We start from the raw sequence: 17,222 nt of genomic DNA, 5'->3' as shown, positions 1-17,222 counted from the left end.
AATGCCATCGTTCTCATCTTCAGCGTCGGAAACTCATATCTTGGTCCAAGCCCGGTATCCTTGCGGCAAATCTGAAGAGTGCACACACTCCTGGCACAGCTGCAGACTGGAATTGTCGATGTTGCTGTTGCCAGCGCTGCAATAATCACAGCGCATGGTCACTATCGTGACCAATTTGCGCCTTCGAGCCGACAAGGCCAATGACCTATACGTTTCCGAATATTAAACGAGCTCTTTCTCGTCGTCATTTCTTGGCCATCATGGACCAGGTTCTCAGGTGCTGCTTCGCCTCACTTGGACGCCTTCGCACTGCGAATACCAATGGCTATTGCGAGATCCATAGTTCAATTTACCATCTGCTGAAAGTCTAGTGGCTGAGCGCCCGCTTCTGGTCAGGGTCCGTTCCAAAACGTGAGGATTTGTGAGGATATCACTCACATCTCCCTCAACAGGAGAGAACTCCACCAGATCATTGAAGATCCCTTGCAGCTCTCCGGGTAAAATCCCCTGTGACGACCGGACGTGGCATAGACTCTCTGAGAGCTTCCTTCAGTGCCAGGCGCTGCTCCTCGAACTCAGTTTCCGAGAGCTCAAGAATACCGCTGAGGCCGCCCTTTTCTGCCAAATTGGCTTCCACGAGGGTCACTATCTCCTCAGCAATACACTTCGCGTCCCATCCTTCTCTATAGTCTTCTGAGGGTCTTCGGGTGCGAATTGTGGGAATGCACGGACCATTCAGAGGCTCGCACACTTCGTATTTGACAATCCAGTCAATGCGCTGGCGTGCGTAGGCATCGTAGGGAGCAAGGTTCTCTTTCCATCCGAACTGGGCTGCAGTCGGGTCGAAGATGAAGAGGAGCCCGGGCGCTATGGTGAGAAGACCGACCGTGTGCGCTGGTGCCATGTTGAAGTAACGGGACTCGTCTTCCACCGTGGTCTCGGCATTCTTCGGGATGACGTGCATGAGAAGTATGGAGTGACAGGCAGCTGATGTCCACAAGGGAGAAAGTCAGCTAATTTCTCAAGTGGTCAGGGATGTATACTTGAACGCCCCTTTATCCAGCGCTGATTATGGTGCTCTTACTTACGGCGTATGAAATACTCCAACAATGCTCGCGCTCGGTCTTGAATTGCACAACAGTGCAAGCTATGCAGGACGGCCTGCACTTGAGGAAATTGAAGATGCGATTCCCAAGAAAAGTCCACGTTTATGGAATCCCACACATCCCGCGACGGGTCATTCCGCCTTATCACTCCGTGTGTTTCCGACACCACCATTTCTGTTGGCTGCTGCGTGGCTAGGAGTGAGATTAAATACTGTAAGAAACAATCCTGGAACAAGCGGACCCGGCGGAAGAGATCTTGCTTCTCTTTGTGAAATTCTCCGGGGCTTGCTGAAGTGTCGCTGGAAAATAAACTGGCCAAATCAGGCTGAGCGACTAGGTTGAGTTCAGCGGGGATGCGAGAAGGCCAAGGCTTTTGGACCGGGCAGGTCAAGTCCTTTCGGCCTTGGACCACCCAGAGAAAGTATTGCAGGAGTCGTTTCGTATAAGAAGAGGTGTCCCCCTGAAGGTGCGATTTGTCGCACGTTTCCAGCGCGAGATGGAATAGACCATCTTGCCAGACTCGGTACTTGATCGCAGCGTTGTTTGACACGTCCGGACAACAAGCGCGTTTGCGGATTGAGAGGAGTCCATTGAGGAGTGAACCTCCCCAAATGGCTCTCATTCCGTCCTTTCCAATGACAACAACAAGAAAGTCCAAAACTTCTTGGGCGAGGCTATACTTCTTTTCCATACCTCCCTTCAACAAACCCTTCTCATGTGCCTCGGGGTCGGGTAGGCAGTTGAAGAAGAAGTTCACAGGACCCGCTTGTGTCAAGAACATGCACCATGAGCCTTTTCCCATCCCCATGCTGTCATACTGGCTGGATGGTATTAGAAGGTCGGATAGGTAGTCGACGGCTTTGATCATGGCTGTTTGCGGCCCACGGAGGTCCTCGAGGTCCAGTTGTGCACGAACCCCGAGTCCGAGGCTCTCTCCCGGTGCTGGAAGTCCCCAGGTTTTTAATGTCTTCCTGACGCATTGCATGGATTTCTCGAGGAGAACCTCGATTTCGGCGGTGTCCATGATTTCTTCTCGCGAATGGGGCCACCAATGGCTCAGAGCCAGAGACTGGTGTTGTGGAGGCTGCTGGTGACTGTCAACTGTTTGGCGTTAGATGAGTATGTCTGGGGTAGTGAATTCATTGCTTCGTGGTATAGAATTTTCAGTAACCTGTACTTACTTGCCTACGTCTTGGTAGTTCTCCTTGGGGGGTAGTGATCCTCGACAACTGCGCTGAGGAGGAAAGGGTGGTTTGTGGGTGGTTGGCAATCGTTGGCAAACTTCCAGCAAAGGAGTCTTCAGGCCAGCAACCCTCCTAGAATGTTCCGTTTTGTTTGCCCTGGAACCTGTTGAGCTTGCTTAGTCGGCGGCGACCGAGCTGCTTAGTCGGCGACGCGAACTACGGTGCACTCCATGGTGCAATCGCAGACTCAACGCGATTTTCTCTGTGCACTAGGAGCAGCAGCCTGCAGATTCATGGATATTGCACCTTAACAGCATGAACCTATGTGTAGGTAATTTTGTTCATGCTGTTAAAAAGACCATGAACGAGATATCTCAAGACTCATGCATCATGACTGCCACTCCAAATATTGATGCATGTGGGTGACTGGCGAATTTCTCGCCATCGCCATGTCTTGTTCAGATGTTAAAGCAAGCAAGCACTGTCTTACCTCTGACAGTATTGCACGCTAATTTCATCTCTTCGCGCTTCCTATCTGACCCTTCCAGATGGTGCTTCTGCTACTGGTTGATGGTTGGAGTGAGTGCCAATCACATCTGCAGTCACAAACAGCCATCCAGTCTTCAAGCTGAGGCTAAAGCTGCCTGCTTGGGCCTGGTGACTTGATTCTTAGATCTTCCAAGTAATCATCACAAACTCAATCATGCATTTAGAATCGCCAATGATACAAATCGGATGAAATGCCCTCATCAAAGCTTCTCGATAAATATTGCAGCTACTCGTCAGAGCCTCTCGGCCAACATCGAAGCCGCGTGTCAAAGCCCACCCACGAGTATCAAGCATAGGTCCACCTTTCCCCCACTTCTGTCCGAAGTAACTACTGGCCTGGAGTTTTTGAATGATATGAGCATACATAAAGTTCTCTGAAATTTAAGTGTCCTTGAATGCCGTCCAATCAAGCATTACATAGGTTGCCGAGCTATTTCCAGCCCCAAGTGATGGTATGTCTGTGATCTGTATTGATCGCTTAAGCTGCAGATAACTACGACCCTGCCCTACTGGCGCCTAGCCGGTAAGGTCAATGGGGGCGTTTGAGCTGCCATGAACCGAGGTGAAGCCCGATTTCATCAGTTCCAAAACTCTGCCGAAGCCCTCCGAATCCTTCAAGCAGTGTGCTTCTGCCTCGTCCCGAACCCATTCCAACTTGCTAATCAAGGACCCCTTGGCATCCGCTTTCCGCCCGGTCCGCATCCTCTCTTCGGGAGTCATGCTCTCTACTATGCGGACCATGATGTCGGATATCTTGGAGTCACGTTGCAGTTCCTTCCGGACCTCATGGCCGACCGTGTCCTCGCCCAGGATGATGGTCTTGGCGATCTTGCGCAGGGTCTCGATGGCGTTTTGTTTCGTACCCAGCGGGCTGTCGTCCTTGGTCATCTCGTCGATTGCGTTGACACAGTCACAGATGTCGCTGTATACGTCCCCTGCCATGGTGTACTGGCGGCTGCCGCTAAGCCGCAGCAGCTCGCGGTCGTTGAGCGCGTGCCATGCCGACTTGCTGTAGTGGTCGAAGTTGGTGACGGGCTTCATCTGCGAGAGCGGGACGGCAGGGCGTGTGGGCTGAGAGCTGAGCAGGGGCTGCGGGAGTAGCGGTGGCGGTTGTGGCTTCGCCACCTGTCGCTGGTAGGCCTCTTGTATGGACCGTTGGATTGCCTGGCTGGAGGAGGCGCTTTGCAGAAGCAGATCCCGCAGTGCCTTCTCTTCAAGGGCAGCTATCATGGCAGCCAGGCCAGGGGTCTGGCTGTCTGTCGAGGGAGGCTGAGGAGGCCCCGACGACAGCGGCTCCTGGATGCCGTCTGCACCCTCATCTCGGTGGCAATCACCGCAGTCAGGCTGGCCACAGTCTGTTCCATGGCAGCGGTCCCCTGTGCGTCTCCTCTTGCTTCTCGGAGACATAAGGGTTTCTAGCAGTATGTGGAGGAAATTGGAGAACGGAGCGGATTGAGGGGGTTTGGAACCAGCCGATCATCGTGGCGAGACACGATATTTGTTGTCGTCGGAAAGCGCATGGGTGGCTCGAGCCATTGTGGCTGGGATCCCCATTTTCTGTGGCTGATGACAAGAGGAGTCGATGTCGTCCGTTGCAACTCGTGATATCTTCACTTTTAACCAAACAGCCGCCACAATTTTGGGAGCGAGGGGAAAATAGTGCAATTCCGTAATCTGCTGCACTCAATTAGCGTATACAATCCCGTCCTTCCAGGCAAGGATGTGTTTGCTCCCGAACGTGAATTGGGGCATCTTGGAGTTTCTCAGATCCAGTCACTCTGCCCCTCTCAAAATTGGTACATTTACTCAAAGCTTAAAGGCTGCATGCATTGAACTGTCCTGGCTTTTGAGCCGACTTTTTCGCCCTGAAGCTGTGGTCGATGACGGATTTTGGGGCCGCAACAGACACCTCACATACACTGTAGCAACACCTGACATAAAGCAGTTCTTCACTCGTTCTCCCATGGTTTTCTGCCACCCATACAAAGAGTCTGACCTGATTGCCAGCTCCTGCCCCTTTTCGGATCTCTTTCAGTCTGGTACCAGCTCTTACAAATTTGTCAACTTTGACGAGACTGCAGCTGACGCCCTTGTTCACTTTTGGACACCACCCGGAACTGATGCAACTCCATTCCATCGCATTCAGCAGCCCAATCACTGCTTTGACAGAGCATCAACTTCTCGGTAACTCTCTCATCTCTCCATACAAACATGGCCACCGCGACTTCGGCCTCACCTCCCACCTTCGAGCAGCTTCCTTGCCCCAAGGAGAAACTCTGTGCCATATGCAAGAAACATGATGTCGAGCTAAAGACCTGCGGCCGCTGCCATGGAGCTTGGTACTGCTCCCGAGCTTGCCAGGAAGCAGACTGGAAGCTCCACAAACTCCTTTGCAAGGCCTATTCCAAGGCAGTGCGTCCCCAGGATGGCCAGCTCTACTGCCGCGCCATCCTCTTCCACCCTCGGATGAAGATCCCGGAGATCCATTGGCTCGATTGCCCTTTCAGGGATGGCCAACACGACCTGATGGGAAAAGGTCAAGACCCTTCTGATGTGTACTGCGAAGGTTGGTGTTTCTTTTAATGTTCGCCCCTTAGACGTTAGCTGCGTGCTAACACCTCATCACAAATTGAAGTCGCCATGAACTCCATCTGGCCCATGCATCCATCGAATGGTGTCGACGGCTACGAGATCGAGATTCTGCGTCGAGAGCAAGCCCAGATCTCCAATCCGACAACCAACGAGAGCCTTGCGGCCGCCATAGCGAGTCTTAGCAAGACTCCAGCGAATGCTTGGAAAGGTCCTGTGGTTGTGAGCCGCATGGGACTGGGGTCACACCTTTCAGTCGATGAATTTGCGAAAGAGGTCGACCCCCGCTCCGGTAAGGTGGCGGAGGATATCACCATGGCCGACTTCCGCCGCGCCGTGGAAGGGATAGCGGACTACCGGAGCGATGAGGATCGGATCGGCGAGCATCTCACGATTCACTTGCCTTATCGCCAACTTCGCAGCGGCTGGTCTCTCATGGAAAACTTTACTCCAAATCGTGGCAGGTTTTTGATATCAGCACAGATACCTGGGCGACAGTTTTTGGTGCCGGGAGTTTGGGGTTTTCACCGAGCCTGAAGGCGCGAGCCTTGAGGCGACCTTGAGAAGATTCATGAAATGAAGCAGACGTGGGAGCTGTAATGGAATATGGTGAAGCAATAGCACTAGCCGCCTCTGGACAACTGTAAGTCTATACGAAGAAACAAGATGCGACCTACTCATTTCACACCAAGGACGGGCAGTCCACAATGTGCGCAGAATGGCCTTCAGTACACTTCACCAATAAGACGAAGCCTAACTAGGTCAAAAGACCTAGAAGTATCTGCAAGAGCCTTTCGATTCTGCCTCGTCTATCTAGGATATGAGCCTAAAGATACTGCGTGCGCGGAAGGGCCCCTTCTCTGGTGCTTTGCTGAACATGTACCTGTCCCACGTTGAACATTTCTTGCTTGATCAGACAGCACGAAGACTTCTGAGAGTAACTGTCATGAAGCTACCAACTCCTCAGATGAAAGCAAGCCGGTGGTTGGGGCACGGGTCGTGGCTGGACTGCGGATACATTGTGGGTCGGCAAAGCGGCTGACTGCAGCCTGGAACCACCAGAAAGTCAAATACAAAAGACACGTGCCTTGAAGTCATGTCGATTCGTCCTCGGTTTTGAGCCTGATTACCTTTCGTTGAATCTGCACCGTCTGCCTGCTTGGCGATATCTCCTTTGTCATTGCCAACGTTCTGCTCGCCAAATTCTTTGATTGTCGTAAGTGACGATCCGCTGGCAGAAAGAGTGTGTGGCCTAGCAATGCCGCGCATTGTACTCGTCGATTATAATGAGCCGAAAGCCAGCGAGATGCCTTCGGAGCATGTCAATTGACTTCCTGCTAACCCGGCAGCAACCTTTTGGACGAGGATTGTTGGGAAAACTTTGCTGGCTGGGTGCCCAATTACTGGCAAGACGCACAGGTCCAGCAGCAATGGTTGGTGCGACGATTCAACAGAAATGATCATAGACATCTCTACTATCCGTCACAGAACGTTTTTGATCACATGCTGGCGGAAGACCAGATGTATGAGGCTCCGGGAAATTAGAGTTCGAAGCCAACACCTTCAGCACCGGGCGAAACTATTGCAAGTGCAGAAGGTCCGGCCGGGGCTGAAGGTCTGTTAGCTATGTGGCAGCAGCGTGCACCTACGGGCAACAGCAATGGCACTTGACCCACTAAACCTCCAGCAGCGAATGTGTAAATGGGATCTGTAACGTGTGATCTAATTTTAATTTTTTTTTAGCTGAGCACTATTCGCAGGATGTTTGGGAAACTTTTGGTACTGAGTGGGCATGGTAAGTCGGTTGATGACTTCAATGTATCTTAGCTACTAGACGGCTTTCATAATGCAATATCGATCGGCCCCTTTCTTCACCTCTTCTGTTGTATCGTCGAATCTCGGGGTCAGACGTCGTAAAGAGACAATCGACCAACAGCCTGAAAGCGACCATGCAGGTTAACATACCCAAGGCAACCACATAGATCGAGAGCTTGTCAGGCGAGAGATAAATTAGAATCAGTGACACAAATTTGCAGTCTGTCATTCCCTTCACGGAATCATGCAAATTTAGCTACATAACTCTCTTGCTACCAAATTCGATCATGTCCTATAGTCTGCGATATCCACTCGATATCAATATCATCGATCGAGTTCGCTAAATCCATGATATGACCAGTCGTCAACGGCTCTCCAGGGTCAATTTCAAAATTCGGGCATGAGGAATCAAAGTCAGACGGCCGCGAGACAAAGATCGTCGAGTCCCTCGACCGATCCTCCATAGGAGATTGCTGGGGCGACGTGTGACTAGGCTGCCATGCTGCCTGCGACACTGTATTAAGCTCCTCCAACATCTTTCTCAAATTGTCCAATTCGCCTTTCCGCAACACGGCAACTTGGTTGCCGCTCGTAATCAAATCGTCGAAGACAGCGTAAGCCGTCATAATCCATTTAGAACCATTGTCAATGATGGTGTGGTCAAGTGCTATTGCTACAAGCACATTGATCGTCGCCGCAGATAGTTGGTCCAAGCTGAAAGGCAAAAAAGGATCTGGTTTTGCGGTCAGCATGCAATAAACTCCATGAATTTCACCGTGTGATTGGCATTGCGATCAGCGATGTAAGAGACGATTGGTATAACAAACCTATCAGAGCTTGGCCCAGTAGTGACTCCAGGATTGTCAATATCTGGATCGAAGAGTCGAGGCACGTCTGGATAAAATTACGAGATGTCTTTGAACCATTCAGCTTGGACTGACAATCTTCTCGAGATTCAAGACGAAGTTTCAAGAAGCAGAACAGCAACGGCCGCGTAGCAAGGATGATACACTTTTGAGAGGCAAACTAGTCAGCGCTTGCCAGAGGATACTGCATGAACTCTGTACAAAGACTTACCCGGTGGTACTCCAGATGCAAGTAAGCAGAGGTTTTGGAAATCCCATCAGTCTTTTGTTCCAAGCATAGTGGAAACCATTGCTGTAGCTCCTCATGTGCACCAGCGATGTCTGCTAGAGCGCCCTTGATGCCGCTCTGGAAACCGCTATTCAGCCGGCCGCCAACCCCGTATATATCTGTATTTTCTTTTCAGTAGGGGCTCAACCGTAACAACTTGGACTGGGTTAACATACTACGATTGATGTCAGCGATCAACTGAGACAACTTGAGCTGCATCTTGAGTGCTGAAGTTCTTGTGATCGAGCCAGAGAAAGCCGGTAGTTGGCAATAAACATCCTGAATCTCAAGGGACTGTGGCAGTCCTGCGACTGAAGTCATCTCACGATCTAGAATATAAACTGTCCACCAGGCCCTTCGTATGCGTTCCACTGACGCGTTTCCGAAACGGTCTGGCTTGATGTCTGTGTGTAGGCCAAAGTTTAATGCCAGACGCATTGCTTGACCCAGCTGCAAGATGAAAATTAGTAACATGTTCAGAGACATACAAAGCAAAACGGTCTTACATAAGTATGTGCCACAATTCGATAATCCAGACACGACAGATATAGAGCGATACAGGTTAGAAGCTCGACGGAATGTACGGGATACCTCCATAGCATAATCATATTGGGCAATAGTTGAAGTGCTTGTATGAAATACTCAATCCCAGGAGGATCCTTTCCACTCTTGTTGACTGTGAAGCCCTTGCCAAAAGCTAATATGACCAAGAAGTGAACCAGCCACACTTTATCAGTGGTGTGTCGATCCGCTGGAGACTCATAAAAAGTATACAAAGCTTGCATGAATGTATCCTCATCAAAGACATGAAACAATTGAGCGCAATGAAACTTCACAGCGTTGATGAGATATATGGCGTGATCGATAGTCGGAACAGTTGCAGAAAGAGGATCAGCGCATATGGGGGCTCCGTCCCATTGAAGGTCGTATGCGTTGCCCAATCCTTCAATATTGCGGGCCATGTCTGGGATCCGATTCCTGAACACACGCTCATATACCATGCTGAGAATCTTCTGTGTGAAGGTCCAATTTGATGTCGAGCCTAGGTAAAAAGTCATACCATTATTTGCTGTCATGAAAGTTGAGCAGTCAGTAGCCAAAAAGTTAGTCAACGCCGGTTCTTCGCTTGTCCCGCGCGTTTGAGGCTCTTCGACAGGGCGCAGTAGATTTGACTGCCTATTGCGCAGCAAAGCTTCATCATCTCCATGGTCGGAAGAAGATGGATGGTCAAAGTCGTCAGATTGCTGTCGCACTACGGCTGCATCATGCCGAGAAGGAACATCGCTCTGGCGAGATGCCTTCCTTTGAAGCTCATGAATATAACTGACAATTGTAAGCTGAACATGAATCAAGACTTGTGTATGCTGTTTTCGTTCTTTGGAATGACACATACCCTTGCGTGACTACAACCTTCCGATGCCTCTCGTTAAAGTGGCAGGCTAGATTGCGCTTAGTACATGCATCGCAAGGCAGGCACCCACTGCATCTGATCTTTTGCTTGCGGCATCGTTCGCATCTGCATACAACGTCAGCAAGGCTCAGAGCGACTGAGTAGAGAAGACGCCATTGAGACAGGAGTACGGTGCTTACGCATTAGGTGAGCGCCTCAGGAGCCTAGACGCGCTCATATTGGCGACTTTGTTCATGATGGCAATGTGACCATGGGATACTATCGGAACGCTTGCCGAAGCACTCTGTAGGTTTCAACCGTCCCTAAACCATCAGCACGGCGATCTGCCAACATCGCGATCAAAGATCCGTGGCACTTCCGACGCACAGTTTGCACTATCCGGTCCGTAGTTGTGTCAAGGTGGCGGATGAGGCAGGAATCCAATTTGGCGGTCTTTGATGGGGTGTCAAGCACTTGAGCTTGTACCGCCCATGTGACCGAATCAAGCCTCGCAACCGACGATATGGCCGAGCCGATACCGGCAAACTACTTAGTCTACGTGTGTATCCCTTGTTTCTGCCGCTTGCAGATGGTTCATCCACTATTTATAGATTAAGCTTAGAGCGGGATTCGCCCATTCACACTCTCCTATTCGTTACCCCGAATCCATCCCTTGTTTCCCGATTCGTCGGTTCTCATAATCACATCTCGATGGAGCAACGAATAATGACGACAATCCCTAGCCACTACAGACATACACGAAGGACTCAAAATCTTTTGAATTGTGAACTGGCAGCACGATGACATTGTGGGTGTGTCATTGCTGTCTCGTTTCGACTCGTGATGACATGCCTGCTGGTATTTCCCGTGCCCCGCAACTCTCGGATCGGATCGGATGCGCATCCGGTCGTGCATATGCCAGTCCACATGGCAGCGAGCAAGCCTCCTCCAGAGATAGTGCGTGTAATTACTTGATTGGACGTGTAGAAAGGTTACAATCAGCCTCGTCCATGAACTGATATCAAGGCGATTATCAATGCATGCCCTGGTAGGCTTTTCGTTTATCATGGCCAAACAAACATGCTGGCAGTCCTTCACCGGGTGGTTGTGGTGGTCCTATGATCGGCTTACAACAATAGCTTGCCGATATGAAATTATTGCCCCTCAAGACGGGAGTGATCCGAAACAGTCTTACGCCCTTCGCCACCTGAACTTCAGCCAGTGCCGTGAACATTGTTTATCGCGTGGAGAAGAGCCAATGAGTGGCATGCATATCTTTCATCTGCACGGGGGTCGCGTGACTACAGACCCAGGGTGGCTTTGGGCAACATAAATCCAGATCGAACTAGAAGATTCTCAGCAGAAGCAAAATCGTAGCGAGAACGGAAGCAGCTGTTGTTTGGGAGGAATGCTACCCGAGTAGTGGCTGTATCTGCTATCATAAGTGACAGACTGGGCAGAGCTCAATTGACGAATAAAGTTATGCGCTTGAATCTCCTAGCAAGGCTTGATTAGTTCTACCGACGTCACCCCCTGTGTTGCCATTTGCCAATGGCACTGATCCTATCTCCGCCAGACAGCTCTATCAGCTGCAATGAGCCTAGCCCGAGACCTTCAATGGCAGATGAGGCTCGGACCTCATCTAACCTTATCGAGATATACAATCAAGACGAGTATGCTACGATTCACTGATGAGCTCGTCGTACACAGTATTCGAAGCCAAGACCAGCCGTCGCCACAATGCATTTCAACCTGAGCGTGTCGACTTCCAAGCGTGCATCTGATGGGTTTCAAACCGGCACAGCATAAGGTCACCTGGCACACGTCGCCGCCAAATGGATGGCAACAGAGACTTCACGACAGACACCTCTGCCGTAGCTCATCAGCTACGGCCTCAGTTCCGCTGCGCCCTTGTCCATCATGTCGCCCCAAGTCGATCGAATCACCGTCGCACAAAACAATCCAAGTTGACCGGCCAGCATTCAATTGGCCATCGTCAGTTTCGACGTGTCAACGCACCCGATGTCGGGTATCTTTCAGTGTTCGCTTCGACCAGTCGTGTATGAGCCGATGCAAGAATGACTCAAGGTATAGGAACTATACGCTCCTGGGCGGTGACACAGCTGACAAGCAAGCTCAGATGACCAACACATCAATTGTGCCGTGGGCAAGATAGGCTCGGGCCACGATAGTGCCTGCCCCACATTATAGTCTGCGCAGTATCAATTATAAGCCAACTGGGTCTAGTGGCCGATATACTTCATCGGATCGGATGGCCATCCGTCGCCTTCCCTAGGCACGCCGCCTAGTCGCAGACTTCGATACACGATCGTGAAACGACACGGCTGTCTATATAATATGATGTGAGGGAACCAGACAAGCGAAAATGCGTTCTTTGTTCGTTAGCGTCTCTTTCTGATATTTGGCTCCATTGGTAAATTCGCCTGTTTTGTTCTCCGTTTCCAGCGCGTATTTCATACCCTCTAGCATATTCTATCATGGCCTCGTCAATGCTGCATTATTTTGGTTTCGGGGCCAACACCAAGCCCTCAGATGGCCCACCAGTCAAAGAAGAACCAGTCCGCGCATTGCCAGCGTCATGGTACAGTGACGAAAACTTTTACAATCTTGAGCGACGAGCCATCTTCTCTCGAAGATGGTTGTTCATGACACACCAATCACGCCTCAAGGGTCCAGGAGACTGGCTTCGCTACAATGTTGCTGGCTATGACTTGATCATAATCCGTGACCGTGCTGGCAACATCAACGCATTCCACAACGTGTGTCGGCACCGCGCCTACCCAGTCGTTGAGAAAGAAGGGCAGGGCACAGCCATGATATTGGCGTGCAGGTAAGACACCCAGGCAGCAGAGGGAAAAGTTTCAGCTTAATGACAGCTTTGCCTAGATACCATGGCTGGTCCTATGGATTGAACGGAAAACTTGCCAAAGCTACTGGATTCAAGGACATGGACAAGTATGAGAAGGAGCAGAACGGCTTGTTCCGGATCCATACCAAGATTGATACCAATGGATTCATATGGATCAATATGGATTCAAATGAGGAGCCAGAAGTGCCCTGGGAAGAGCATTTCAAGGATGTCGACATTCAAGAGAGATACAAGGAGATGAACTTCGATGACTACGATTTGGACCACACATACGAGCTGAAAGGCGATTTCAACTGGAAGGCGCTTTCGGACAACTTCAACGAGTGCTATCACTGTCCAACCACACATGCCGATATTCCCACCTTCCTCAACCTCGATTCCTTCGACAGCGATCTAAAGGATGGTCATATTCAACATCATTGCGAGTACACCCCGGAGCAGCTCAAAAAGGGCCTGAACGCCTTGAGCACCTATTACTTCCCTAATACTTCGATGACTATTTCGTAAGTCCATGATCCATAGCAACAACAGGTTCTCCTTTCTAACATTGATTTTTACTGGTAAGGCCGCACTTCATGATGATTCAAAAATTCCTGCCTTCTGGGGCGAAGTCTTCATCTATGCATTACGAGATTTACCGCAACAGAAACTCCTCCCAAGAGGACTTCGAACTCATCAGCAAGACATATGCTAAGGTGATGTCCGAAGACAAAGTGCTGTGCAATAATGCGCAGAAGAATATCAACACCGGCGTTTACGTAACTGGCCAACTGCATCCGAAGCACGAGAAAGCACCAATCTTCATTCAAGGTCTTGTCCGCGAAGCAGTCAGTGAGCACTTCAAACGGGAGAGGATGGAAGGCCGGGAGATTTGGCCTGCAAGACAGCAACTGCCGGCGAACGCAAAAGTGAGCATGGAAGATGTTGAGATTTGTCAGGGCATTGCGTGTGGAGCACAGAATGAAGAGCTTCTAGCATGGTGATATTGCTACGAGGCGTAAGGGTTTTGCACACCCTGTGTGGAGGGATCAAGGATTCGAGAAGATGTAGCTGTCATGAGCGTTTCCAGCATCACGTTCACAATTTCAATTCAATTAATCAACCCTTATTCAATCAACTGAGCAGATGGCATTCATAATCGATACATCTCCAAATCTCTAGGCGATGGCTTCCTTTGGTATCAGGGTCATCTTCGACAGCAGTCTCATCAATCTCTCAGTAGCCTCTAGCTGCCTGTGCAGTCTTGGGAATCTCCACATGGGTACGGTCCAGAAGAAGAAGCCAAACACCCAGGCATAGCCAATCAGATATCCCAACCAGCTCTCCTCTAGCAATGCCAATTCGCGTGACAAGCCCAGTCTCCTTGCACCGTCTCTCAACATCGAGACGAGCACCAGTTCAACCGAGCACGCGGCGAAGTTAAACATAAACCACTGCAAATCGATTTCCCAATCCACGTGGCCCAGACGCCAGCTGACAGCGCTGTGCGAAAGACCAGACAACAGGAAGACAGCGAATGCTACCAGCGTCTTCTGGACCCACGAGTTCCTCACAGGCGAATAGCTAGCCAAGAGGCGCCCAAAGTTTCCGTAGGGCCTGACCGCGAGACGGTGCCAGAAACGCGACCAGAAATTCCGCAGGCCACAGGCGGCAGTGGGGCTGCCGAAGAGGGTCGGCCAGTCCCCAGGCTTGTCCAAGCCGGAGAGCACGGCGATGATGGCCAGGACGGCATTGGCTCCATCCAGGAGAACCACGCTCTCCCAGACCCAGACGACTGCCGTGTAGGACCGTATTACAACCTCCCGGGCTGTGATGTCGCCGACGCGAGTAAAAAGGGCCGTCTCGGCGACGTCTGAGGCTTGCAGCACGTATATCGTCTCGGCAAAGAGAGAGGGCAGGATGGAGGTGAACAGGTAGTAGTAGAGCGGGAGCTTCAACAGACGCAGGAGAAGAAATAAGGGGACCGAATCCTGGTCTGCGTTGGTTTTGGCGTCGTCGTATTTTTTGTTGGTCGCCTTGGTGACGGCCGCCGCAGGAAGCAGCTGAGGATTGGTCCAGAGGCGCCAGGTTTCACGGAAGGATATCCAAGAGGCCAAGGAATCAGCCCGCGGCGCTGACCGTCTCTCAATGCACACGACAGAGACGACGTGAACGATATTCAAGGTCACTGACTGTGCCCATAGGCTGGAGAGGTAAGGAGAAATGACTGAGAAGCGGTTGCATGTTGTGAAGGAAAGGACCGCGAAGACAAGAAATAGTGGAAGAAGATGAAGGCGTCGTTTCTGATTTGAAGTGTGTATGATGAAGTGAAAAACCAATGTACATAGAATTAGATACGCTATTGGTACTAGACAAGGAGCCAACAAGCGGAAGTAAAGCTGCATTTTGCCAGCTTGCTTTCTGCTTGGGAGCTGATGATGTTTTCCCACTATATGCCCAGTTGGTCAGGTTGTGTCGTTCGGATAAGTATTGCCCAATTATATGTCTTGACGGTGTAGACTGACCTGAAGGTCTGTACCATTCGGATAATCATGTTTCTCCATGCACAGACAGGATCCACAGGGCAGTATGTGTTTACTCACTCCACTCACTCAAGGCAACAAGATTAGTATTTGGATCGTCGCTTGGCCGTTCCTTACGAGCACCCCACATAGACGGCGCGGCTCATTTCTTCCACACGTGACACATCTCCGCCCGACACAGCACCATAGCCATCACCAAGCTCATGTCCACTCCCTCAGCAACGGTTGCCTTCCAGACACTTGAAGGGCTGTTGGTACTCTCCCCAACAATCTTCCCCACCAACCCAACCGGTGGAGTGTAAGCAATCTTTCGAATGTACGCAAATGTCGTGTCGTCAACACTCAAACACATATCCTCAAACTCCACGCTGGAAGACCCGGTGCGGCGCATAGATACTACAACGTCTTCGCCTGCAGTAGTGCGCACCGTAGCGTCGATATCCGAGTGACCCACGCTGGTGACTTGCTTCACATGCACCAAATCAGCCAGCTGCCGTTTATCGTCGGCGGCTTCTATCAGCCAGCGGTTCTTGGGGTCTATGCTGTGGTGCCGGAAGTCGAAGATGTGCTTCTGCGTGGCACCGCTTTCGCCGGCGCGCTGGTCGTAGACCTTGCGCCGCCAGCTCCAGGATGTGCCGAGCTTCGCCTCGACACGGAAGAGCGACTCGTTGGGCGGTATGTCTAGTGCTGTCGTCACGAGATTGAAGGTGCGGTCATGGCACTCCACTATGAAAGATGTCTCTGATGTACTGGTGAAGCCCTCCAGCATGATCACTGGGGGTTTGGGCGTGGTGGGTGGAGCGAGTTGAGCCATCGGAAAGGTTTTGCAGGTGTAGGTGGTTCCAAAGGATTTGCTGAAGGATCGAATACGGTTCCAAAGCTTTTAGAAGGAATGCGGGTAAGGTCGAATACTAAATATCAGTGGATTTATACTCCTGTAGGGTTAGAGTATATATTCTCGTGTACAAAGATTTGCTTGAATAGGCACAAATAAGGTTTTTATGTCGTATAAGCTACCCTCAAGATTGCAGCCCTGCCCAGCCGGTCACACTGTGTTCGTTTTGAGCGGGTCCCGGACATGTCCCGGTTCCCATGAGCCCACTATATCCCCAGGCAGGCAGCAACAAGCACAAATGCCCAAATCAGGTATTTCACCCAGACGATCTCCTGTACTCCTATTACCAGCCACCCAAGCAGAGGCACGAAGCCCCTGACAAACCCTCGGACCTCCTGCCTTGACACCGTGGTACGGTCCCCGGGGTACAGAACCTCGTCCGTAACTTCATTGTTGTCACCTTTGGTCACGAACATTTGCCTTGTGACATCGTCGTGTTAGAAGTGAAAACATAAGACCTACAAGGAGTTTTAGATCTTGGCTTACTGCATGGTGTCTTCATCCCAGAATGACTGCACAACCCGGTGGACCATAGGCAATGGGGCGTCGTCAAACCAGACAACGGGAATGTCCCCTACTTCGATTGAAGACGTGCGATTCCACAGAAACAAGATGTCTCCTCTATGAAAAGCAGGGGCCATAGACTCGGACACGACGCAAATTATGGGGGTTGACGAATTGGTCACGACACTGAGTCCTTTCCACATCATAAACAATGTGCTGAGGTGTAGGAGTAGGGGCAAAAACTCAGCCAGGGGCTGGCGCCGGCTGGCCGACGTCTCGGACGGCATCGTGAAGAGTTCTGCGAGCTGTGACCTGCCTAGTCGGCCATTTTCATGACAGTAAACCAGCGCCGGATTTATAGGGTCCAGGTTTTGTTTCCGTGTCTGGGGGCTTGACTCATTGGCTCAAAACGCATGGTGACCCACGGTTGGCCATGCAGTGGTGTAGGGACTGAATATCCACTGACGTGTCTGCCTGAGTGTTCAAGACTTGTGGCAGGCTCTCGACCGGGAGCTTCATTCAATTTGCAAAAGTCCGTTGTCTGCAAATTTAGATGTTCATTACGCGGGTGATGAAATAGCCGCGGATGGTAGTACAAGTTCAAATCCTTATTCGACGGCACTAGCAAACAAGCATTTCAAGTG

The 17,222-nt window shown here is 50.9% G+C and overlaps 3 protein-coding genes across 3 annotated transcripts; 1 reads left to right on the top strand and 2 right to left on the bottom strand.

Annotated features, from left to right (window-relative positions):
- Window positions 1–469: 469 nt before the first annotated feature.
- On the bottom strand, window positions 470–2,130 carry J7T55_011343 (2-methylcitrate dehydratase; the record flags this gene model as incomplete). Its single annotated transcript, XM_053133234.1, has 2 exons — window positions 470–987; window positions 1,089–2,130. 2 exons carry the CDS (start codon window positions 2,128–2,130, stop codon window positions 470–472), a joined length of 1,560 nt encoding a protein of 519 aa, XP_052989012.1.
- A 10,135-nt stretch (window positions 2,131–12,265) lies between these two features.
- J7T55_011339 (naphthalenedioxygenase subunit alpha) lies at window positions 12,266–13,640 on the top strand (the record flags this gene model as incomplete). The annotated part of the gene is made up of 3 exons (XM_053133233.1): window positions 12,266–12,618; window positions 12,675–13,160; window positions 13,223–13,640. 3 exons carry the CDS (start codon window positions 12,266–12,268, stop codon window positions 13,638–13,640), a joined length of 1,257 nt encoding a protein of 418 aa, XP_052989011.1.
- A 174-nt stretch (window positions 13,641–13,814) lies between these two features.
- Window positions 13,815–16,865, bottom strand: J7T55_011338 (uncharacterized protein; the record flags this gene model as incomplete). The annotated part of the gene is made up of 6 exons (XM_053133232.1): window positions 13,815–14,841; window positions 14,898–14,939; window positions 15,162–15,169; window positions 15,364–16,033; window positions 16,282–16,494; window positions 16,561–16,865. 6 exons carry the CDS (start codon window positions 16,863–16,865, stop codon window positions 13,815–13,817), a joined length of 2,265 nt encoding a protein of 754 aa, XP_052989010.1.
- Between the last annotated feature and the right edge of the window lie 357 nt (window positions 16,866–17,222).

This window comes from Diaporthe amygdali (genome assembly GCF_026229845.1).
Source record: "Diaporthe amygdali strain CAA958 chromosome Unknown NODE_35_length_488319_cov_65_809586, whole genome shotgun sequence".
NCBI classification, from domain to species: Eukaryota; Fungi; Ascomycota; class Sordariomycetes; order Diaporthales; family Diaporthaceae; genus Diaporthe; species Diaporthe amygdali.
Note: the sequence above shows the minus strand (reverse complement) of the source record. Positions and strands in the feature narration are given on the sequence as shown.